Raw genomic sequence first — 25,212 nt, forward strand, 5'->3', positions numbered from 1 at the left:
ATCATAGGGTTATAGTCCTGTATATCTCGGTATCCTTCCAATCGATTAAATAAAAGCCCGTTAGAATGGAATTTGCCTCTGAAAAATGCATTGCTCTAAACTTTCAGGGAGGCGAAAGCGGGGCGGGGATTAACACACTTTCCAGAATCCCTGGAGAAATCCCTTGCAGTGTGTGTAAACTGGAGGGGTGGGGGGGGGGGAGTAGGAGAGGGAGGCGGGAATGTCTCTTTCCATCTGTTTGCCCCCACCTTCCAGCGCGTCTGTGTGTCTGTCTGCCTAATGTGGCTCTGTCTGTCTAAAGTAGGCTCTGGGGTGGAGTTACACTGGCTGCCTATTTTCATATTCATTAGAAATGGGAGGTTGCGCAAGGAGCCCTGCTGAGCTTCAAGATATAAGAGCAACTTCTGGTCCCCCCTTTCAAGACAAGACAAATCAAAGGCTCAGAGGCAAAGCAGCTCCCTGAGCTCTGGAGGTCTCTCCCCCTACCCTCCCCCCTCCCCCCCCGCTCACAGTCCAGCCTCTGTCTAGGGAAGAGGCTCCCAAGCAGCTTTAGATGATTATGGATTTTCTGAGCGAGAAGTTTGCCCTGAAGAGCCAGCCGAGTAAGAACAGTGACTTTTACATGGGAGCAGGAGGCACTTTGGAGCACGTTATGGAAACTTTGGACAATGAGTCCTTTTACAGCAAAACTTCAGCCAGCAAATGCGTGCAGGCCTTCAACCCTCTGCAAAGGGCTGAGCATCATGTGAGGCTGGAGAGGACCTCTCCCTGCCAGGACAATAACGGTGAGTCTCCCTGGTAGGGTTATTTCGCACAATTCTTAGCCCGCAGTGTCTTGCGAGAGCGGGAGAATCGGCGCGACTCCCCTTCCCAGGACTCCTTTTGTCCCAAGACAAAAGAGGGTGCATGTAGGAACTGAAGTGCGGCGGGTCTAGAGCACGTTCAGGTGCAGGATCGGCCACACGCTTTTTAATTGATCTATTAAGCAACTACGTTGAAGAGCGGCTGAGCCCCTTTGGTTTGGCTTCAAGCCTCCCTTTCCGGCAGCGCACACGCGACGCTTTCGCTTTGGGTTCTACCGCGCCGTAGTGTAAATGTTTCCGGAAGACACAGAGTAAACTCAAAACAGTATTCATCTAGAAGTAGCATAGCAGTCCAATTTCTTCTTCCTTCCCCCCGTGCAGACAGCTCCATAGACTGCCCTAAAGGATTTCTAGCCCAAACCAGTCTAGCCAAAACATAAAAGTTGCACATTTATAAACAGTTCTTTTCCTTACAGGGTGCAGCTATAGAAAATACAATAGAAAATATCTATGTGTTAACCATTGATTAATGTGTACTGTGCACACAGTTATATGACAGATATTAATTCTCTTTAATATATAGTTCAAGCTAGAAGGTAATGATCACACCTAACTCTGCGCTGCTATGGACACACACTACATATGTTTGTATGAATAGTCCATCTTTTTGCTTAAATCATGTTTGGGCGTTCCACCTTTTAGCTCAGTCTATCTAATGTACTAAAGAGACGAAAATAGCTAAGCCCGCAATAACATCTGGTGCAGTGTCTAGAAGCATTCTTATAACCTAGCAACAAATGCTCAAGTGACTCGGATTCGGCTTGCTACAGAGTCTGTTAAAGTGACTTTTAATATCCAAACAGGATCCACTACAGATTTTAAGCGAGTACAGGGACATTTCTAATGGTTTGGTAAAGTATTCAGCTCCGAATACAAAAGCCCCGCAAAGTCAAAATGTTATCAAAACAAACCATCTATCTTTTCTATCTTGTAACCGACCGAATACAAACCCCATCATTTCATTGCAAGACAGCAAAAGCACTTTTGCAATTCCAAGACGATTGTTGTATCTCGTTGTATGTCGCACATAAAGTGCAAACGCGGGTTCTTTTAAAACAACAAACTAATAAATGTGACAAAATTTATAAAAAAAACATTTATTTTACCGAGGTTTCAAATCTGCCAAAAATGTATTGCAAACTTTAAATACTACAATGATTAAAGTATATGTACTTATTTTATTCAGTCTGTGAAAATAATTTATTCAATTCCCAAACAGGAATTGTTACAAAATTATACAAAAAATGTTACATAAATTATACATCTCTATATAATATTTTATTGTTAACATTTTCAGTGTTTTATTTCAGGCTGGTCATTTAAAATATACACTATTTGTACTTTACTTCAGAAGCTGAAATTGAATAACATTTTGTTACATTTTTTTACAATTATTATTTGCAATAATCTAACTTGAGTACACTAGCGTAACTAATACATTAGAACATATTTATTAATTTTATCAGAATGACCAAAATAGTGGTCTTCTACTATTTCTGGAATGTAGACAAAATAAATATGGTACACTTTATTTTTATTTTTAATAAACAATTTACTTTAAATTTTAATGTAATAATTTTTCTTCAGGTAATTCAGCATTTATAAAAATTATACCAAAAAGAAAAAAATCTTGGTCTAAAACACATTTTGTAGGCTAAAATCAGGTAACTACAATACTAGGATTAATAATATGTTAAGTTTTCAGTACTTCATATGGATATTGAAAGATTTTTGAGACATTATTTTTATGTAACAAACTTTAATGGTAATCTTTAAAACTATCAAGAACAAGTATGATTTAGGAAAGCTACAGCATGTTGATTTACTGAATGTGGTTGTTTTTAATTAGCTTGCTTAATTTATGTTTGGTGTTTTATTGTATTGGTGTCAGGTATTTAAAATTATGTTTGGTTAAAATCACTCTGAATGAACACTGATGCATCAATAGTTATGAATGAAATTATCTAGCATGGCAGACAAACTTAAAAGGAGCTCTAAATCATGTGTCAGATGCCATCCTTTATAAAGTTTTATTGCAATAGATGTTTTAATTTTCCCTTTCGTCTGTAAGAGAGAAAAAAAACCCTTTCTAATCTTGTGAAATGTTGCATGAGTTATCCATGCAATGTGACACATTTAACAAAAATAACAAACATTTTTATTTTTTATTCAGCAACTAAAAAAATTATTTTAATACTTATTTCTGGCTTTTAGTCTTTGCCTAAAGATAAATAATCCCTGCAATATTAACACAAAATTATTTATTGTAATTAACTAAAAATTAACATCTATATTTTGTAGTCTAATTTAAAACAATTCCACTTCACAAATCTAAAAGTATTTATCTGCCAAATGTTAGTTTTATCGAATTTGATGGTTCTTGATTAGTCAATTTACAAATATTTAATTTATTGTATATAATTATTTGAATTTGCATAGAACTATATTGGGTTAATCAAACTGACACCTTAGCTTAAAATCACATTTTCAGTAGCTTTTGTGCCATTTATTTTAAATCAATATCTAGTTCACACTAGAATTCTGTGTTTATAATGTATTTTATTTATAATGTATCTGAAATATGTATTTATTATGCATACTTCTTTATCCTCACAACAAACATGTCTTTGGGAAAATTCTACAGATATCAATAATGGCATCAAATTTGTAATTAAAAATTGCAGTATTCCCTGCCAGTTGTATCACATTCCAACACATCATTGCATATAATCAACTTCCTTGTGAAAGTTTACTGGAAATCCTCAGATCTAAAAGCCCATTTAACTGCTTATTTTTCGCCCCCTGTGTACAGTGAACTATGGGATTACTAAAGTAGAAGGACAGTCTCTTCACACAGAGCTGAACAGGCCCATGGACAATTGCAACAGTCTTAGGATGTCTCCAGTAAAAGGGATGCAGGAGAAGGGGGAACTGGATGAACTGGGAGACAAGTGTGACAGCAATGTCTCCAGCAGTAAGAAGAGGAGACACAGAACTACCTTTACCAGTTTACAACTGGAAGAACTGGAGAAAGTGTTCCAGAAAACACATTATCCTGATGTATATGTAAGAGAACAGCTAGCTCTGAGAACAGAGCTCACTGAGGCCAGAGTCCAGGTAGGTACCTAATTGAACATTACATAGGACAATTTAGAAACTGATCAACAGCACATTAGAGATTGATCAAAAGTACATGATGTTGCATCATGAAGAATATGTTTTGTCATGTTTTTCTGTAAAAAGGAGCTGTCTGAGGAAACTGCATATAGAAGGAAAAATAGAGAATGAAACTTCTATGATAAATCTTTCTATTAACCTTGCTTCCCCGTCAAAATTTCATGCAGCACATGAATATAGTATTAATACGTAAAAGTTTCCAAAAGTGTAATTAAAATGAACAGTAGTTTGTCATTATCATCTAACCAAACTGGATTGCAGTGAACTCTAATTCTATTATTGAATAAAAATTGCAGAATTAAAGTAATTAAATTTCTTATATTTTTTCAAAAAGTAAACACTGAAACTAGACAGAGAGATAGATAGTAAGGGCTTGATTCATTAATATCACTGGGAGTGGAGACTGCTTAATACCTTGCAGGATTGGAACCTAATTGACCTAGGGTTTTTTTTTCACTGATTGTACAGTTAATTTTCAAGAATATTTTAATTTCTTGGATAAATTTATTGTTGAACAATTAATTGGCTAACATTATGGTATATATCTTAGTCACACACAACTAATTTAATACACGTGTATAATATTTGCATGTGTTCATGTACAATGATGAGAAAATGTGACAAATATGCAGAAAGGCTAGCAAAATAATCTCAGCTCTTTTGAATTTTACTCTCAAAGGATGGGTTTATCAGTCAAATATAAACAATGGTTACATTTTAAAATATATTCTGTTTTTAGAGATCATACTGATTCTATAGATATTCCCTGTGTTTTTTTTTCCAGTTTAGGGAATATCAGGTCCGTTGAATCTCTCAGAATGCAAGTAATTTTTGAGTTTAGCCACTATATGTATTAACAATTTTATGACCCATAATTTATAAAGAAATAAAAGCCAGTTCACATGAACATAGCTGACAATTAAATGAACATCACTTTATCAACTATTTGAATTAACTTTTATATAATAAATAGGCATTGCCTGTATGTATTTAACTGAGTGACATAGGCACTATTGTCATCTGAAAACAGGGTCCAGATTCTCTCTCCATTTTTACCATTGTCACTGAAGTCAAGAGAATTTAACCCAACAACTTAACTCTTTAAATCCTGGAGAATGAGTCTTCTTTTTATATTTAAAGAGATTCTTAGGTATGGCATCTGGTCACTACTTTTTACAACAACTTTTTGCTTAGATTTGAAATATAGATATAAGCCATTAAGACCACTTTGTCTTTCTATTATTTCAGTTGCACAATTTTGCGGCTATTGGGACTGATCACAGAGTAAAATTCTATTTGGTGTAAATTAAGGTGGAACTTAGTTGGGAAATTGATCATATTTTTTCTCAGTTACATAAACTTCTAGAAGTAAAACTATGACAACAGAAGAATGAAAAGCATAAAACATAGAATATTTGAATTATAGGCATTCTGAGAATATTTGTTTTCTGTTTTGTTTACACATAATTTTTAGTTGCTTAGAAAATGACCAATATCTGTATTTCCGAGTGGTTAAATAAGAAAGGAATATGAAAGGAAATGGTGATCATGTTGAGCCTGAGTAGCAACAGTATTCCATCATGGGATTAAGCAGTTTAAAAGGCCTTGCATCATTAGGAGCAAGCATCTGGCAATGCAAGGATAACAAGCAGCAGTTTTGCATTACTTCATGTAGGCAAATGGTTACTTTATCTTTGCCAAGAGTCAGTTTCTAGTAAAGTGATGTAAACAGAAACATTATGGGGGATTGTCAAAGAAAAAAATGTGAGCTTTTTTTTTCTCCTTTAGTTACTATAAATTCAAACAAATTGTTTTATTTACTTTAGCGGAATGATCAGCTGGATACGCTACCCACATTTCCCTTCACCGCCATTTCATCAAGGTCCAGTTTAATTTGTGTCCTGCATACATGCAGAGAGAGCCAACCTGAACCTAATTTATCTAAGTTGTTCTCTTTCCTGCTGCATGTCAGTGCAGTAATTGGCACCCATTTTAAGGAGATTGTCAAGGTCTTTTTTTCAATGAAAGAGCCTCATTACTAAATTCCCTTTGCATGTTCTCGGTGCCTCCTATGGAGACAGCAGAAAAAATTACAATATGTATATATTTTTGCTGTGCCTCAGGCATGATAGATAATACAAATTTACCCACAAGGCTCATAGAAAATATGCTCAACAGGTATTCTGTGCCTTGTTTTGATTTCTGGGTACATTTTTCAAAACTGACATTAAATTTGCAGTATGTAGTCAGAAATTAAACAATCAGTAATATGCCCCTGCTGCTCAGATAATATCAACAGAGTGTTAGCATCCCAGAGGAGAAGGGCAAAAAATCCCTAAGAATTAAAAGCACTAAACCCAGTATTAGTTACTAGAAACTTTTTCAAGTAACTCCCATTTTTTATGTCATAGTTTAATGACAGTTGAGTCTTTAAGTTCATTTTTTTATTGTGAGACTTTCTGCCCAGCCTAAAGAGCACTACATGCCCTATTCTAGAGTTTATCTCTATATTTTATTTTAAATATTGTGGTATCCAACATAATGATGTATCCCTAAATATATAGGAACAGGTACCGTCATTTGTTCTATATTTGTACAATGAGGCCATTGTCTATGACTGGGGATCATCAGTACAACTAGTAATACTGGATTTACTAACATGGCAACTTTTAAAATAAATATCAAAATGGGTTTACACATAGCAGAACAATAAGGGCTTGAATGGGAAACTCTTACTTCACATGAGCAGTCCCTTTGAGTCTGTGGGATGGCTCTCATGAGTAAAAGTTCATTATCATGAGTCTGGATTGCACAATAGAGATCCCAGGATAGTAGCTTTGGTCCAACTTAGAGGCTGTGTCCAGACTCAGGGTTTTTTTCGGGAAAAGTAGCCTTTTCCCGAAAAAACTTCCCCTCCGTCCAGACTCAAGCCGCGTTCTTTCGAAATAATTTCGAAAGAACGCGGCTTTTCTTTCAATGGCGGTAAACCTTGTTTCACGAGGAAGAACGCCTTCTTTCGAAAGTTCCTCTTTCGAAAGAAGGCGTTCTTCAATGTAAATAGGGTTTCCTCAAAAGAGAGCATCCAGACTCACTGGATGCTCTCTTTCGAAAAAGCGGATTGCTCTTTCGAAAGATCCGCCTGCAGTCTAGACGCGATCTTTCGAAAGAGGCTCTTTCGAACGATGCTTTCGAAAGAGCCTCTTTCGAAAGAAGCCTGCAGTCTAGACATAGCCAGAGTGGGCTATGGAGGAGGCATATCAGATTTGCTAGGCGCTTAAAACTAAACTTCCATAACAGAAATGATGCTTTAATGATACATCACGAGGCGGACCCCCATCTTTAGATGTGAGTCACAAGTTACAACCAGGTAGACTCATGTATTAAGCTCTCAGGGAATATTGTGCTATGTTACTCAGGGTGTATCTGCCCTTCAGAGGGGTTTTTTTAAATGGCCATTTTTCCAAAAAAACCTTCACTTACATGCATACTGCAATTGCGTTCTTTTGACAGAAAGTAGAAAGAATGGAGGGGTTTTTCCAACATTGGTAAACCTCTTTCTATGAGGAAGAAGCTTTTTTTCCAAAAAAGCTCTTTTGGAAAAAGGCATGTGTGGATGGGGAAGAGGGTTTTTTTTTTTTTTTTTAAATAATAGGCCTCCAAGAAAAAGCACAAGTGCCCTAGTGGCCACTCTGTCCATAGTAATCACAACTTAAATGTGAGATAGTGTCCAATGAACATGGGTGCTATCTGTTGAATAAACTGATCACTTTTTTCATGCGCTTTTGCTGTTTGGATGCTCTCTTTCGAAAGAAGTTTTGCCAGAAAATCTCTTCTGGAAAAGCTTCTTCCAAAAGAAGCTTGCAGTCTAGACCAGTGTTTCTCAACTTTTTTTTTTTTATAAAGTACCCCTTTAAAAAATTATAAGTACCTCATTTAAAAAAAAATAGAAGTACCCCCTGTACCTACAGTTTTCAGGTACACAATTTTTTTGTACCATTAGAACACATTTGTTTAAACAACTAAATCATAGCCAGGAGGATGATGAAATTTTTGGGTGTAAAAAGTACAAAAATAATAAAGTGCTGTAAAACGTAAAACAAAAATTCAGTTTTCTCCAAATTTCAGTTGCGTTGACTCACCCCCCAGACTTCTCTCAAGTACCCCTAAGGGTACTTGTACCACTGGTTGAGAAATAGTGGTCTAGACATAGCTTCAGAGAGTCTGACATATTAATGCCTTAATAACTGAGGGACCAATTACAGGTCATTTGAGCTATAATCTTTCCATTCACTTCAGTGGGCATTGGATTATGAACCTAGAAATGAAATTCCTTTTCTTTCCAGTCCTCCAGTGTTCTAAACAGGATCCATATCCCAATAAAAATATTTCTTTTTTTTTTGGCTGAACTGTTTCATGCATGCTGCCAGGACAATCTATTGGATCCTATTGTAAAGAACAACCTTTGTCTCATAACTGTTTATTGTTTACCAGACTTGACTGATTGTGTTCCTTCTTTCACAGTCCTTTCCATTGTGCCCCTGAGCTCAAAGATGCTCTTCACAGTTTCCCTCACTATTTTCATATTGCTCCAGATAAAGTTTACATACTATCTCAACATAAAAGAGGTTACCCAGTCATAACTAGTTAATGGCTATCTGGAGCTAATAGCTGAAGGTACTTTTAGGTGTGATTTTTTGCTACCCTAGTGGGCTGCCCAAACGAACTGGGATATATAATAAAATGTTATCTCATGTGCTCATCACAACAAGAAAAATAGATTTCCTGTAAACACAACCAAAAGAGACAGAATTCACTTCAATAGACCTTCTACGGAGAGGATCTCTGGTGAGAGAGAGCAGTGACCTTCCCATTTTCAATAAGTTTCCTTTCAGAGAAACATGGCAATTTTAGAAGTTGCTTTCCAAAATCTTTTGATTTCAGTAAAAACTTTTCAATAGATATTTGAGATTGTTATTTGCTTTCATGGTGTAGGTTTGGTTCCAAAATCGAAGAGCCAAATGGAGAAAAAGAGAACGTTATGGCCAGATCCAGCAAGCTAAAAGCCATTTTGCTGCCACCTATGATATATCTGTTCTACCACGGACTGACAGCTACCCACAGGTATAGTAAATAACATAGATAAATGCCTTTGTTCCTCCTTCAGACCAATTACTACATGTAAAGGTGCTTAAAATTTGTGTATAATTAAAATACTCAACAATCATTACCCTTCACTGAGAGATTACAGTCCATGTTTTGACTGTGTTTCGGACTATACTGATCTGATTTTCTTTTAAGATTCTTCATTTGAATTAACATTCCTGTGTGACTTTATACATGCAGGGACCTAGCAACAAAACAGCCAGCAATGGCACTACAGTCGCACTGTAACTACTGTATACTTTCACTGTCCAGATTCTTTGCCTTTGTTAAGTAGTTAAATAAATATAACATTGTATACAGCATAAGACAATAATATCTTTTGGGCTTTGTTTGGGAAGCCTTAGCCCTTCTTGAACAAGAGCTGCATGAAGCTCTCAGTCTCAGCCAAGGCATCTGTTTTCCTTTACTCTGTTCCTCCCCCACCACTCTCACCAGTTACTGAATATATTCATTTCCCTTGACCATACTTTGTTTTTTATGCCTTCTATAAATGCCAAAACATCTTTGTAACTATCAGAGCTGCCATTATGACCAACACCTCCACTGTTTTACAGAATAATTAGCTTTTACAATATATTTACCACTTTTCCTTTTTAGATGAGAAAAGGCTTTTTATAATATGTTGCATTTCTATCCTGCTGATTTTCCACAAGTTATGGAGGTTGATTTGTTCTTAAATGGTGGTTAATAACTTTGGTGGGTACAACTTTCTTTTTCTGCATGTGTACAATACAGAGGGGGTATTTGTGTGTAATCTGTATATACATATGCATATGCACATGCATATGCATACACACCTGTGGGTGAAGTCCTACACACACTGGGGTAACAATGGGAGTTTGGCCACTGAATTTAATCAGGCCAGGACTTCGCTTCACACACACACACACACACACACACACACACACACACACACACACACACACACACACACACGTCACATATAAACACCACTACATTTGTGTACAATATATATACATTGAAAAAAGGACTTCAAAAAAGCATTGAGACTGAAGTCAGTAATTTCAGAATTGCAGTTACCTCTCTACTTTTGTTAACAGGAAACTTTTCCTTATATGATCACTAGGCAGTTTGGCCCTGGCTCTGCAACCATTTAAGCACGTGCATTAGTTTATATTCACATTAGCAGTCATCTTTGAAGTCAGTGAGACTACTCACAAGCATTAAGTTTATGATTAAGTAATTTCAGGGTTAGATGGAGTGGGGGAGAAGCGAAAAGATGATTAAACCCTTCTCACTAGTTGTCAGCTCCCTCCATATCTTTCTCTTTTTCTTTCTCATACTATGACCATCCTCCTTGCTGTCCCATTCCTCTTTGCCCCCTTTCTTTAGGACATGGGACACCTCCATTTTTGCACTCTTCATATCTCCTGACTTATTTCCGCCTCACAATATTGAACCCAACCTTTTATGGGTACCTTGAGACAGCCACACCCTGAGCCCACTTCCCTCAATGCCAACATGTTCCTGAGCTACTGGGACTGCTGGATCTTGCCCCAAAGAGCTTAACGTTATGTAGACCAAGAAAAAAAAATGAGGAGGGAAACTGAGGCACAGGAATGTGAAGCAATTTGCCCCAAATCACTCTGTCCCATGCCCTATCCACTAGACTAGACCATGTCGGTTCCCCAACGCAGTTTCTGTCAGCACAGTCCCATCTGCAATTTTCCGACCATCAGACTTCCATTAATACCAGTCCATAGTTATGTGTACACCTTTCTGGGATGCTCAGTAAGCAACTCCAAATGTGTGCGCTGAAAGTGTATATTTTTAAAATAACCACAGTTTGGTGATGTCTTTAAATATAGATAATGTTTAATTCTTGTAACATGATAACTGCTTGGTAATTACTGCTATTTTTTAAATGAAGCTCTTTTGAGTTATAGGAGACTTAAAAATAATCAAACAAATCTATAATCCCAATCTAAAACCCAAAGCCAATGAAAATATCCATTGTATACTTTCTGGTCCAAAATAATTGACCTGATTTTTTTTCATGAATCTTGTGAAAATTTTTTTCCCAGACTTAGGTCTTCCCTGCCAGATTTCAACCTGAAAGAAATTTTTATCACTCAGACGAATTATAAATTCCTAAAAATAAAGGTTTATATTAAAAGAACCATACTGCTATATGTATTCCCTGTATACATACACATAGGCACACCCAAATATATATGCATATGGAAAAAGAGTTGCCTCCAAGAAAAAGCTGTACATGTTTAACTTCAGGTCTTTTTAAATCAATTTAAACTGATTTTTAAACTCAAATGGGCTCTTTTGTTTGGATTTAAAATTGGTCTTTTTCAGCTTATCTTAAATGGACTCCTGATCCACTTAAACCAGATAAAATAAGACTGATTTAAACTGAAAAAGGAGTGTCCTCTCAGTTTTTGCACTGGTTTAACTAAGGCTGTTTCGACACTATAGCCTATATCAGCAAACATATGTCACTCAAGCGTGTGAATACTCCCTTGAGTGACATAAATTGTACTCACATTAGCATTTGTGGGCATAGTACTATGAAATTGATTATTTAGTTAAGCTGATGCAATATTCTCATGTAACCAAGATCTGAGGCTATAGTCTGTTCTACACCTAAAACTTAGGTTAACTTAACTACATTGCTCAGGGTTGTGCAAAATTGTGCACCTTGAGTGCTATAGTTAGGTTGGCATAATCCCTGATATAGACATGGTGAGTTTGCTGGAAGAATCTTTCTGTTGACCTAGCTACTGACTCTTGGAGAGGTGGATTACCCACCATACCATATAAGACCCTTTCTATTGGTAGAGGAAGCATTTACACTACAGACTGTGGCAATACATCTGCAACACCATAGCTGTGCTACTCTGAGGCTGTAATATAGAGATGGCCCATGAATCCTTCTATCAGGAGACAGAAGACACTGGCACACTGCATTCAGATCTGTTCATTTGGCTTCCTTCTCTTCATAAGTATTTCAACATATGCACCATACGCACTATAGTCCATATAAACTAGTCAAGCTATTTCTTCCACAGATAAGGAGGAGCGAGAGAGATTACTATTGTTATTTCTATTTTTAAATGGCTGAGAGACATCCTGTCACTAGTGTGATGGAACTATATAAGTAGTTAGACAGACATCATATGCAGCAGAGATATATGCTGCTGTTACATTAGAGATTGATCAAGATTTAAATTTCTGATCTATTGGCTGCTCATGATTCTGTTTATAAGGCCTGATATTTTAGAAAATTAGGTTGGCATAACTGTGTTGATAAGGGGTTTGAAATATTCAACCCCTGACTGGTGTAAATTCACTGATGTAAATCCCACTGATAGAAGAGTTTGTTGTTGATTTCACTACTTGCATCTCCAGGAAATGGATTATGTAGGCCAGCACAGGTAGTGTCTATATCATTGGTGGGCAATAATTTTTGTCTGGGAGCCACTTCAGAAATTTTTGAAGTGGCCCTGGGCTGCCCTGGAAGGGTGGACCTCAGGCAGAAGGGGCGGGGCCAGAACACTTGCGTGCTCCCCCCGCCTCAAAGACCCTGATTGGTCTGGGGGTGGGGAAACGTGCAAAGTCTTTTCATCCCCCCTAGAGCGAGAATTACCAGCTGTTCTGGCCGTGGGAGGAGACTTCACATGCTCCCTCCTGCTGCCCCCAGGTCAATCGGGGCCTGGGAAGCGGGAGCATGTAAAGTCTCTCACTCCCTGCTCTCACCTTGCAGGGGAGCACCGCTCTTAGAATCAATCTCCAGCTGAACAGCAGCTGGTGGTTGACATTAAGTGCTGAGCCCCTTGCAGGGCAGAAGGATACTTCACGCGCTCCCCCTACCACCAAGCCCTGATTAGCCCGGGGGTGGAGGGAGTGTGTGAAGTCTCCTCCCACACTGCCTCAATCCTGCAAGGAGTGTGCAGGACTTAGAAGCACTGCACCCGTCGCAGGGTGGAAGGAGACTTTGTGTGCTCCCCTGCCTCTGCCATTAGGCCAATCAAGGCTTGGGGGCAGGAAGTGTGCGCAAAGTCTCCTCCCACCCTGCCAGGAGCATGTGGTGCTTCTAAGCCCCCTGCTGTACTTGCAGGGAGGGGGCAATGCAGGAGGAGATCTACTCCCCCTGGTTGGCCTGGAGGCAAGGGGAGCAGCAGGGCCTCTGTGGGTCAGATCAACTCACTTGGCAGGCTGGATCCAAACCATGGAGGCCCTTTTGCCTACCCCTGGTCTACACTGAAGCACTACCGAGGCACAGCCAAAGCAGCACTATTGTGCTGCTGTAGCATTGTGTAGACAAGATCTAAATTACATTGATGTAATTAGGCCGAGGTTGCAATCACTATGCCATTAAGCAGAATGAGTGCCATTATCACAGCACTCCTCATGGCACCATAACTAGAACAATAAATAATGACACAGAGTTAACCCATCAGCCATTTCATTCTCCCTAAATGAACTCTCTTGAGCACAGTTATTTTGATGCTGACATCTCTAAAGGTCAAGGCATGCGCTACCATGCATGCAGATAAGAAGGTTGTTGTCGGAGTGGGGGCACACAGATTATTAGATGGGGATAATTAAATTGTGAACTCCTTACTTACCCAAATGTGCATTTACTAACCTTTGACTTTGCCTGTGAAAAGTACACGGGGATTGGGGAGGATAGACTCTTTCTTCTTCTACCAGCATGAACTGGGGCAGGTTATTGCACTCACTTCTGTGTGCGGGGCATGAAGTTCAGCAACATATATAGTTCTTTGCTGTGCATTCTGTGATTGAACTCCCCTGTGGGTTGTGTGGGTTGTGTTCCAAACACACACATCCCACCATTCCATCAGAGCATCTTTCTGTAACAAAGCCTGTAGAGTAGACTCCCTGCTCTGCCACTCCACTGCCTACTTTACACCCACCCCACAGTAACAATATGGTGGCTTTGGTGCATTTGAAGCCTTGTGTGTCTATATAAAGAATTTCTTCTTATGTCAGTAAAGAATCCTTTCATCTTATTTGGGATGGAAGATTGGCTCTGAATTATCTATTATTCAGCCCAACCATATTGATCAAGCTACTGCCTTTCAGAGAGGTGGATTACCTACCATATCATAAAAAACCCTTCTGCTGATGAGGAAGCATCCACATTACGGGCTGTGGCAGTACAGCTGCAACACCCTAGCTGTGTTACTATGAGGCTGTAGTATAGATATGGTCTATGAATCTTTCTACCAGGATGCTTATGTTAGTAAGTTACTCTTTAACATAGTAACAGAAAATGCACTTTTAATATTTGTATAGTTCATAATTATTTCTTGTGACTAATTTCGACTAATATGTTTTGCAGAATGGTGACTGTTTACACAAGTTGTGATGCAAAAAGAATGCTTTGCAAGTTGAGAAAATGACTAGAAGTCCACATGCTAACTAAATTCTTCTCTTGTGTCTGCACACACAGATCTCCCATTGGCTGTAATGGGAGCCACTAGCATACAGGTGTGGACACTTAATATGGCATTTGGGAAACAACTCCTTGCAGTTCAGCTGTATTTCAGGCTTGTTTGTCAAGCATGTTACAAGACAAAGTAATAATGGAAAAAATAAGATAAAATAGGAAAAAAGAGGTTGTTGAATTTTTCCAAAAGTAGATTTTTCATCTCCCTCCCCCAACATCCTACAAATTTTCAGATTTTTTTAACCACTTGTTGAATAAGTTGAAATTTTCTAAATTTTGAATTTTTGACAAAGGTTAGTATTGAAAATGTGATATTGGATGGGAAAAAACAACAATGAGGTTTAACTGGTAATTTGAAGTAAGGGGTTTATTTCAGAATCACCCTTCTCTGCCATGTGTAGATGCGGGCAGGTCTTCCAGGCTAGTCAATTTCCAAAATGGCGACAGGCCAGGAACATGATAATGAAGCGCGGGATATTTAAATCCCGCGTTTCATTTGCAATTTCGGTCACCCTCATTAGCCTCCCTAGTTCGAACTAGGGAGCTAGTGTAGACATATCCCCAGACAGTGACTGTGGAAATGGTGAAATTGATCGTGCCTTTAGGTACGGCCTGTGATAGGGAGAAGAGGATGCAGAGTCTGTCATTGGAAGCTCTGTGCGAAAGGCAGGAAGAATAACTTAGCCCTGCTAGCCCATGGCCAGAGTACAGCAAGTGTTTCCCATTCTGCTACATACAGCCAGTTTTGGAGACTGGTGTGAAGAGGGAGATATTGCCCAATGTCCTTTGAGGAACCTAGTGCCATGGTCTGTGGTAAATTTCAGCAGTCTTTGTATTCAGGCACTATGTTGCAAATAGACCAAGGCTGGAGACAAGGTTTCATCTTCTTGTTCCCCATGAAATACAGCTGAATTGCAAGGAGGTTTTTTTCCCCAAATGCCACATTAAGTGCCCGCACCTGAAAGCTGGCAGCTCCCACTACCATCCATGGGAGCTCTCTCTATGCAGACACAAGAAAAGAATTTGGATATTATTGGGACTTCCAGTCATTTTTTTTCAACCTTCTTGTTCTCCAGGAAGGGTTGCAGTCTGATTCTCAGTTCACATATTATTCATGTTCAGTACATAGGCAACTAGTTTTACACTGTCTACCTTAAATATAATCATTATGTATTAGTGCCATAAGGACACTAATAAATATATGATTGCATTCAATCACATCTTTAAAAACACAGAAAGTGAGAGAGGGGAATAGCCCCCCCTCCTCATTAGTACCTCCCTACTTCCCTCCTTGCTTGCTCTTTGCTGTTGCTGCACAGTTACCTCTGCAGGATTCATGCTGTTTTGTCTAAGATGAGTGTCCTTTTGCTACAGAGCTGGAAACCCTAGGGCTCCTTTCCTCCAGAGTCACAGCACCTCCTTTGAACTGCAGCTAGAGCTTCAAATGGATGCATGTCTGAGGCACTGGCTGCATTTGATTTTCAGGGAAATTCTAACCCACTGCAAGTGGGAGTCCCAAAGGGAGACCTGGGCCTTCAAAAGAAATAAGCAGCTGTGGGAGAGCAAAAGAGAGAACATGGGGAGAGTAGATGGCAACCTTTTAAAAGGAGAGAAGGGAAGACGTACAAGGGCCTGTTCCATACCTTGGAAGGGCAAACACACTCAAAAAGGCAAAGGAGGGTGGTATGTACTTATGCAATCCTCGGACCAGCTAGACAGCAGTGGAAAACCCTAAGGTCACATATACTACTAAGTAACCCAAGGGTGTAAGAAATTATATAAATATGCACATGCTGTTTATTAAGCCCTTGGATCATAATTCTAATTCCATTCTAATGGGTAACTCCCATTAGCAATAATCAGAGTTATTGGCTCATATTAAATCTCTCATGTGGTCTATATTATACACCACATGTTATGTGTAACTTTTAACTATAGGCTACATAGAACTGGCAGATAGCCACAGAGGTGAATTAACAGTGACTGTTATTTAGTGTTAAGTCTGTTGACCACTGCCAGTTGTTCTAGACAGAGTCATGCAATGTCTGACAGTTTTATTTTCTAGACCATAAAGCACCATACTCACTTAGTACTTCAAAATACTTGGTCTTTGGTGTCTCAACATTTCCTCTTCCATTATTTGCAGAATCCTTAGACCCTTAAACATGTTAGGTTTAAGTGAACCTTGAGTGTAGTTACAAGACTGCTCAATGAAGTGAGGTGGGATTTCCCCCTTTAATAGTGCTCTTAAAGGGTAGGAGATATGATATACGACTATATTACAGCAGTGAGTTATGCCTTTCCTTTTACTCTTTGACTCTGAGAGCTATGTGGGTTAGTGTACATCTGCAATGTACACTATCCAAGAAATAAAGCATGATGATGTTTTGAATACTGGGCTACCTTAGTCTGGCCAAAGTATGCTACATATACAACCAAGGGATGACTTTCCGCTCCCTTCATCCTGGAGCTATGCAGGGATCGAATTGACCTCTAGTGTAGTTTAGAGCAGCCGGAACTGTTGTAAATTAACCAGATGAAACCAGCTCCATAGGAACTTGTTGCCACCCTTGGAGTATCAGGGTGCAGTGGCAGTCCAGGAATATCATCAACCCCTGATGAAGGCAGGGAAAAGTGGGTAGTATAAAGCTAATAGCCCTGGCTTTTCGCCATTTGGTCATTCCCTGTACATCAGGAAAATCCCTTTCTCTCCTGTGTCATTCAGCAGCATGACGGAAACAGACCCAGTACCTAGGATCTGGCTCATTACTGTTATTTATGAATTAGCATCTCAGTGATTCATTGTGTTAGGCTTTCAAAAATATGGGTAAGAGACAAACAACTTCTTCTTCATAGACCTTACAGTCTGAATAGACTAGACAGAGAAAGTGTAGTGCGTTTTAAAGATGAGAGATTCAGCTACAAGGAGTTGATGTGATACAAAATGTGAGTGGTAAATCTGGATTTGAACCCAAAGAAGTGTGGAATTTTTACATGGAAAGCCAGTCAGAATACCAATTACTTTAGTTAACTTCATGTTTCAATTCTGTTAGGCAGTAGGTCAGATTCTAAGGAAGTGACATCATAACCATGATAGCAAACTATGACTTTCCTAGGGATGTTGATGTCACAGCCATGAAGTCAGACTCTTTTTTCCCCCTAGCCAGTAGTGTATAAATATATATACAACATGATAGGTAAATATATTCAAGGGTTCTGGTGATTTCATGGTAACCACAAGAGCAAATCTTGAGCTGTCTGTGATGTTAACAGAAACCAGAGATGTACAGTATGTATAGCCTTATTCACAGCCTCCCTGAATTGCCTTTTATATAGTACATGGATCACACAAGATTCTAAGAGAAATATTTTCTTAAAACTCATGTGCACAATGTCTCCTTTCCCTCCTGTCTACATCTGCTATGTACACCATAGAAGGAGCACTGATCACTTTTATTTATTGTAAAGTATTGCTCTATTTACATTTAATTCTGGGATATATTTTGCACTTAGAATTTCACTTTGAGACAATTATGGAATAACTCTTTGCTAAACAGTGGAGGTCTGATAGCAGACATGATTCAATCACTTAAAATAAGGGCCGGAATAGGATAATTTTCATGTCCAATAAAAAAGGAACAGACAAATGACTGGGGAATGGGATGATGAAGGGTATGTGATACATACCTTTGAAAAGTGTAGCAGCCTCATGGAACAAGCCATAAGCATCTTCCAGGATCTTGTTAGGCTTTTCAGATTTGGGCAACTAGTTAAGACTCCTTCCTTCCTCTGATGAAGGAATCTGTGGGACCACTTTGTAATCTTTAAGAATTATTTGTTTTTTTTATTTTCTTTTTCTTTTGACATGGCATAGATATATTTAAGCATTACTAGCTGACTTCTGCCCTCACTTACACCAGTTCAACCTCAAATTGAAAGGAATGTTTGGGATAAAAATATCAAGAAAACTAGTGGTACTATATTTATAGTATGACAAACACAGAGGAAATAGAAATTTCACAAGTACTGATCTTGTGATGCTTCTGAACCACACAGGTCTATAGGAACTTCTAAATTTAACCTCTGAAGCTTCTGAAGCCACCCGTCATTTGAGCATTAGACATGCCTTTAGACAAAATCCCACTTGTCTGTTTTACCCATTTAAAGCAGTTTTCAGGCAATATTATTCCAATAACCAGACCTTTGCAGCCCATGGAGTTGCAGAATTTGTCCTGATATCTTTTAAGGAACATTAATCAATACAGATAAAATGACATTCTGTCTAACATATGTCAACTATAGAGTGAGTGGGAATTTTCAAAGGTTCCAAAGTTCAGATTGGATGCATCTGTGCTGGAAATATTACAGCATCATCTTTCTTGGGAAATGTACTGTACATTTGAATATCATTGAAACTGGAAACACTGTACTGCAAGCATAGCTTCGTAAGACTGTAATTCTGGGGATCATGCACTATATCAAGAGCTTTCAGAAGTACAATTGCTTATGTTTGGAACAGCCAGGGTATTTGTACTGCTTGCAGATAGAATATAAAAAATGCATACAGAGCAACAGTATATAAATAATTTTTTCTCTCCATCGTGAGAGACACAAGGCACGTGAATGGGACACATACTGTTATGGTTGGATAACATAGGCTTATAAGGAAGAGTATAGAATCCCTATCATTGAAAGCTTTGAAGAATAGGTTGGACAAAACCTCTCTGGGATGGCCTATGACTATCCTAAGGCCTGCAAAGGCAGGGAATAATGTTGAGGAGGAAGAGGCCACTAACTAGCCTCATGAGGCCTATAGGGATGGAGGGTAGAATATTGCCTCCTTTAATTCTGGGGGAGGAGGGGACAAGGCTGGAGCCTTTTAAGGTTTACAGTCCTTTAGAGCCTTCTAAAACTTATGGAGACTGGAGAGACCAACAAACACTGTGCCCCTCTGATTTCTGCAGCTCCCATTGACTGGGAACAGTGAACTGCATCCACTGGGAGCTGTGGGGGCCATGAAAGTGGATGTGTGAGTCAGTATCAAAGTGACTACATCTTATAAGTGTAGGGTCCCCACTTGCTATTCCTAAAGTTTATAGGGGGGGTTGTAAACATTCTTCTTAAGCTGAAATTGGCATCTTCCCTCTGAGGATCAAAGGTAGGCTTGTCATTTCGGGTATGTCTAGACTGCATCCCTCTGTTGGCAGAGGGATGCAGATTAGGCAGGTTGCCATTGCAAATGAGGCAGGGATTTATCCCGTGTCTAATGTGCATAAAAATGGCCACCGTGTTTTGCTGACTCAGCACTTTGTCAGCAAAAGGTGGCAATCTAGAGGGGTATCTGTTGAGAAAGAAAGCCTTTTTCAACAGATCCCTTATGCCGCTTGCAAGACCCATGCTAACAATATTATTTAAAGTATTAACTTCTATTATATGAGTTTAATTACCTCATCTCTCTATCTGCACACTAGAGGTATGTCTAGACTACATGGCTCCATTGATGGAGCCATGTAGATGAGTTTACTAGACATAGGAAAATGAAGTGGCCATTTAAATAATCGCTGCTTCATTTACATCAAAACGGTCGCCGCGCTGTGCTGATCAGCTGCTTGGTGACACAGTGGGGTCGTGTGGATGTGCGACTGTCGACAAGGGAAGCCTTTGTTGACTGCTCCAGTATGTCTCGTGAAATGAAGTTTACCAGAGCAGTCAACAAAGGCTTCCCTTGTCAATCGCGGCACGTCCAGACTGTCCCGCTGTGTCGCCAAACAGCTGATTGGCACAGCGCGGCAGCCATTTTGATGTAAATGAAGCAGCGATTATGTAAATCGCTGCTTCTTTTTCCTATGTCTAGTAAACTCATCTACATAGCTCCGTCGACGGAGCCATATAGTCTAGATATACCCTAGATCTCAACTAGAGGAGTTTAGGGAATCATAATTTATCTCTGTCTTTCTGACTGGTGATTTGTAAGTATCTTTGTTATTCAGGAATAGAGTAAAAAAAGCATCAGAAACATTTTTAAACTTAGGAATGCAACTTTTTTTTGGTGGGGTGCCATAATACATCAACAGTAAAATTAATAGGGAAAATATAACCTCAGCCATCATCATAACTTACCTATTATGATGCCAACATGCCTTTGTTTATGGATGTAGGAGAGGGGGCATTAGGTTAATAATGGGAACTCACTTTGTGATCTAAACTATGAAGCAATTTGTGACACTCCAAAATAGCACCATAAGCATATACAGCACTTAACAAGCACATAAACAGATACAGGTCCAATCCCAATTTCCTTGCAATCTAAAGTCAGCATGAAAATGTAACAAACACATTTTTAAGGTGTGGGGAAGACCACAGGAAATTAAAAAAGGATGATATAGTTTTTTGGCAGAGCAGTTTCCCTATAGTGAATGAGAAGCGAAGATTGTCTTCATCACAGATTTATTGTTGTTTCCATAAAGTTTTGAAACAGGACATTAACACACACTAGGGAACATTTAGTGTGTGTATCAGTAGGGTCCACATTGAACCTATTTATGCCTGTTGATATGCTAGCGTGAACTAAAAAATTACACCTGCCTTGTGTGGACTAAAGTTCTGTGTAAACAAGCCCTGAGTATATAAGGAGAGATTGAATGGAGAAAAGATGATTGTAAGTTTAAGTAGACCATTTATGCATAAGGAGGCTGCATGAGAGGAGATGCAAAGCAGAGGGAAGGAGAAGACAAAGAAGGACAGTTGGAAGTGAGTCTTAGTTGGAACAAAGTGCAACAGATTGGGGAATAAAAATATATGCCATCTAAGATGGAAGCTGAAATTATACTAAGCCTCGAAATCCTCGTAAATCACTATCTAACAAATAACAAATATATGAAAAAAATATATTCATAAATATCATAAATATATACACTGAAGAAAGGAGAAAGCCAGTGGCACTTTCTGTTTAAAAATTTAGGCTTTAAGTGACTGCCAAGCACAGAAGGCATAAGACAGCAACACCACACATGCAGTGACTCCAGATCTGCAGCAGACATTGCTGGTAACCACAAAACTCGTCTCCTAGTCTGTCATGCAAGGTTTTCCAACAAAAAATGCCACACTGTATAGCCAGTAAGCTGGAAAAAAGGTTTATGGGTGTAATTTTGTTTTAAAACATCATGAAAAGAGGGGTTTTAACTTGAAACTGTCTTTGAAACCACTTTAGAAAGGAGCCATGAATGTGTTATGAGTCATGTCTGTGTCTTCTGGATTCATTTCTTTTAAAGTAACTAACTATACAAAGTTATCCAAGATGCTGAAATTTCATATTTTATAGTTAAGCATAAGTAGCTTGAGAAAATTATCTGTTCTGTTCAAAGTTTGAAGTTTTAAATCTTCAAATACTTAATTAAAAACCTTCCTTTCCATGATGTATAACCAAAACATTATAACAATTAGGTGACTGGTACATGGAGACCTCTACATACCACGATGACCAATATTGTCTTGTTGTTTCTGCGTACTCCTCTAGCAATCTGTATCCATCTTTTGTCCCTTTTCTTATATAGGCAGTCCCCGGGTTACGAACAAGATAGGGACTGTAGGTTTGTTCTTAAGTTGAATTTGTATGTAAGACGGAACTGGTACATATTGTAGGGGAAACTCCAGCCAAACATTTCTCCAGAGCTCAGTTTTATTCTCCCACACCTCACTTCCCTCAGTCCTTTATTCTCAAGCTGAGGTGTCTGCTGAGAAAAGCCGCTCCGCGTCTCCCTGGTCTGCTGGAGGGGGGGCACTAGCTTCGCGTCTCCCTGGTCTGCTGGGGGAAAGCAGCTAGTGCGGGGTTGTCTCACCCCGTTTGTAAGTAGGGATCCGATGTAAGTCGGATCCATGTAACCCGGGGACTGCCTGTACTTAAATTGCAGTTGTTGTGCTTTGTGTTCTGTGTTTATACAGCGCCTAACATAATAGGGTCCTGTCTACAGTAATACAAATGAATAATATTAATAATTAATAAAACAAAGTGCACATTTACAGATATCGAAAGCTTTTATAATGCTTTTCACTTCTATAGTCACTTTCTTCTGAAAGTCATTTGGAGGCTTCCATTGACTATAGTGGGCATTAGACTGGGTTCTTTATCTCCATGAGAAGGTGGCTATATTTAAGTTCAGTGTTAAATATCCTGCAGAAGGTCACCAAGAAAATCAGTGGCAGAGCAGAGGAAGAGTTCATCAGTCCTAGCTCTCTGGCATATGGTTTGATACATTGTCCATGCAGCATCTTTACTGTGTTTTTCACTGAAATTGCATAGGACTACTAGGGTAGTTGCTAATATTACACAGGAGAATTAGTGAGGCAAACCAAAAGAAGAAGGAAAAAAAGACAGAACAAAATATAAATAAATATAATCTTATTTGATATATTCCAGATTCAGAACAATCTGTGGGCAGGAAATGCAGCTAGCAGCTCGATGGTCACTTCCTGCATGCTCCCGCGGGACACTTCTTCGTGTATGACACCTTATTCTCATTCACCTCGGACAGATTCTGGCTACACAGGCTTTTCAAACCACCAGAATCAATTCAGCCATGTGCCCCTCAACAACTTTTTCACTGACTCTTTACTTTCCGGGGCTGCCAATGGACATGCATTTGAAACCAAGCCGGAATTTGAAAGGCGGTCTTCCAGTATTGCAGTTCTACGAATGAAAGCCAAGGAGCATGCTGCCAACATTTCGTGGGCCATGTAATATAATAGTTTGCTTTCTTTTGTTAAATAGCAAACCAAAAACATTCTTATTTCCCATATTTAAAGGACACAACAATAAGCTGCTGTGTTTGGAAATGCTAGAGGTCAGGATATACATTGAAGCCTGCTTTAAAAAATACTTTATCTTATTTAACAATAAAACTTGAGGATCAACCTGAATAGATTTACCAGTCTCAACCATCCCTATATTTTGTTTTTTATATTAAAACATGTCTTATTGTACCACTTGATGAAATATGATTATAAAACCTGCAAAAAGAATAAACCTATTAAACAAATACATCTGCTATGTATTGGTGTATGTCAGTGCTACGTACAAAAGGAATTCCTTAGGAATGAATACCTGATAAAGGAGGAAGTCTGGGGAGGAAAACACATTTGTCATATCAAGGCGGTGAGGTAAATCTTTAAGCACATTGTGTGAGGTGGTAAGTGTATGACTCTCCTTATCGTAAATAGACATTGTAGGTCTAGTTCTGAGAGTCCTGTGGTGCTACTTTCAGCCTGATCCATTATTCTGCTACATCCATGCAGATGTAGCAGAATGGAGTTATACCATCATAACAGTGATGTAACAGAATGATGAGTCTGATCCTTTATTCATATGGATCTGAGCACTGAGTTTAATGAAAATGTTACTGTGGATTAGATTGGGAGCAGAAGGCAATGGCAAAACTCTCCTTAAGTTCAATGGCAGCCGGATTGGGCTCTATACGCTCACAGCATATCACAAAGGAATTAAAACATCGGCAGACTTTCTGACATTTCTGGTGAAAAAAAATAGGGGTGGGGGGAGAAGAAAAATACTTTACATCTGGAGAATTGCTATCTGCTTTGATTTACTTCTCCTCCCTTTCCCCTGTCACATTCCAGGCTCCTTCAGATGAGTGAAATGTCAGCCTCCTTGAAAGCAACAGTCAGTCTCTCAAGTTCATAAAGGCAAAATAAATTAATTTAAATAAAGAAGGACTTGCAGGGCTGTGATTAGAACAGGATACAGCTCTCCACACTGTCCGTGCTTCTTGCTTTTCTCTCTAGCCACCACTTTGAAGCGAGGGAAGCCTGGGGAAGCATTTTTCATTACAACAAAACTGAACTAAGTAGTATTAATAAAACAAAACTACAAGGATCTAGAGAGTGCTCCTCTTTCTATTTGGGATGATGGCCAAGATTCTAATGAATTAAATGTGAGAAGGATCTGGTCTATAATCTTTAATTACAGTATCTAAGCCTCACTTTGAAAGCATTATTATTAATCGGAAATGTGATTTTTAGAGCAAATATTTAAAATTGGCTGATTTGAAAAGAAAATGATCCTATCACGGGCTTTAGCAATAAGATCAGCATTTTATACATGTATATACTTTTCTAATTTTATTACCTTGCCAAAATTAGCTTCTTCAATACTGGGGTGGGGGAAGGGAGTTACAAGGGGGGCAGGGAGAGGAGGGAGAAATTTTCAGGATCATATTTAGCAGCTTTTAAAATGACCTATGGAGAAGACAACTGTAAAATGTGTCTTACTTTCAAAGCAGACTGATTGTTTTTAACACATGTAAAGCTGCAATGGCTCTATGGACACTTGTGCCACATGAAGAAGGATTACAGTGATGAAAATACAAGCATTTTTTTCACAGGTCAAACAGTTTCTAATTTCAAAATGTGTTTTTCATTATTATTGTTTTTAGCATTTCCACATAACAATTTTCAAGGTGTAATATTTGGAACATGCCAAATCTATTTCCAGATAATTTTTATTGGAGTGTCAGCAGTAAGGCTATGAAATCTCAATTGGCAAAACACTGG

The 25,212-nt window shown here is 38.7% G+C and overlaps 1 protein-coding gene across 1 annotated transcript; it reads left to right on the top strand.

Moving 5' to 3' along the window:
- Positions 1-227: 227 nt before the first annotated feature.
- ALX1 (ALX homeobox 1) lies at positions 228-23,702 on the top strand. The gene is made up of 4 exons (XM_006114013.4): positions 228-785; positions 3,676-3,980; positions 9,033-9,161; positions 23,066-23,702. Exons 1-4 carry the CDS (start codon positions 554-556, stop codon positions 23,384-23,386), a joined length of 987 nt encoding a protein of 328 aa, XP_006114075.1. The 5' UTR covers positions 228-553; the 3' UTR covers positions 23,387-23,702.
- Positions 23,703-25,212: the final 1,510 nt, after the last annotated feature.

Source organism: Pelodiscus sinensis, chromosome 1 (assembly GCF_049634645.1).
Source record: "Pelodiscus sinensis isolate JC-2024 chromosome 1, ASM4963464v1, whole genome shotgun sequence".
Taxonomy (NCBI): domain Eukaryota; kingdom Metazoa; phylum Chordata; order Testudines; family Trionychidae; genus Pelodiscus; species Pelodiscus sinensis.

What these genes read in the sequence shown, in the direction of transcription:
- ALX1 (XM_006114013.4), top strand. Translation starts at nt 554, where the DNA reads ATGATTATGGATTTTCTGAGCGAGAAGTTTGCCCTGAAGAGCCAGCCG. An exon ending in TCCCTGCCAGGACAATAACG is followed by an intron (nt 786 to 3,675) that starts GTGAGTCTCCCT and finishes CCCTGTGTACAG; the next exon opens with TGAACTATGGGATTACTAAA. An exon ending in GGACTGACAGCTACCCACAG is followed by an intron (nt 9,162 to 23,065) that starts GTATAGTAAATA and finishes GATATATTCCAG; the next exon opens with ATTCAGAACAATCTGTGGGC.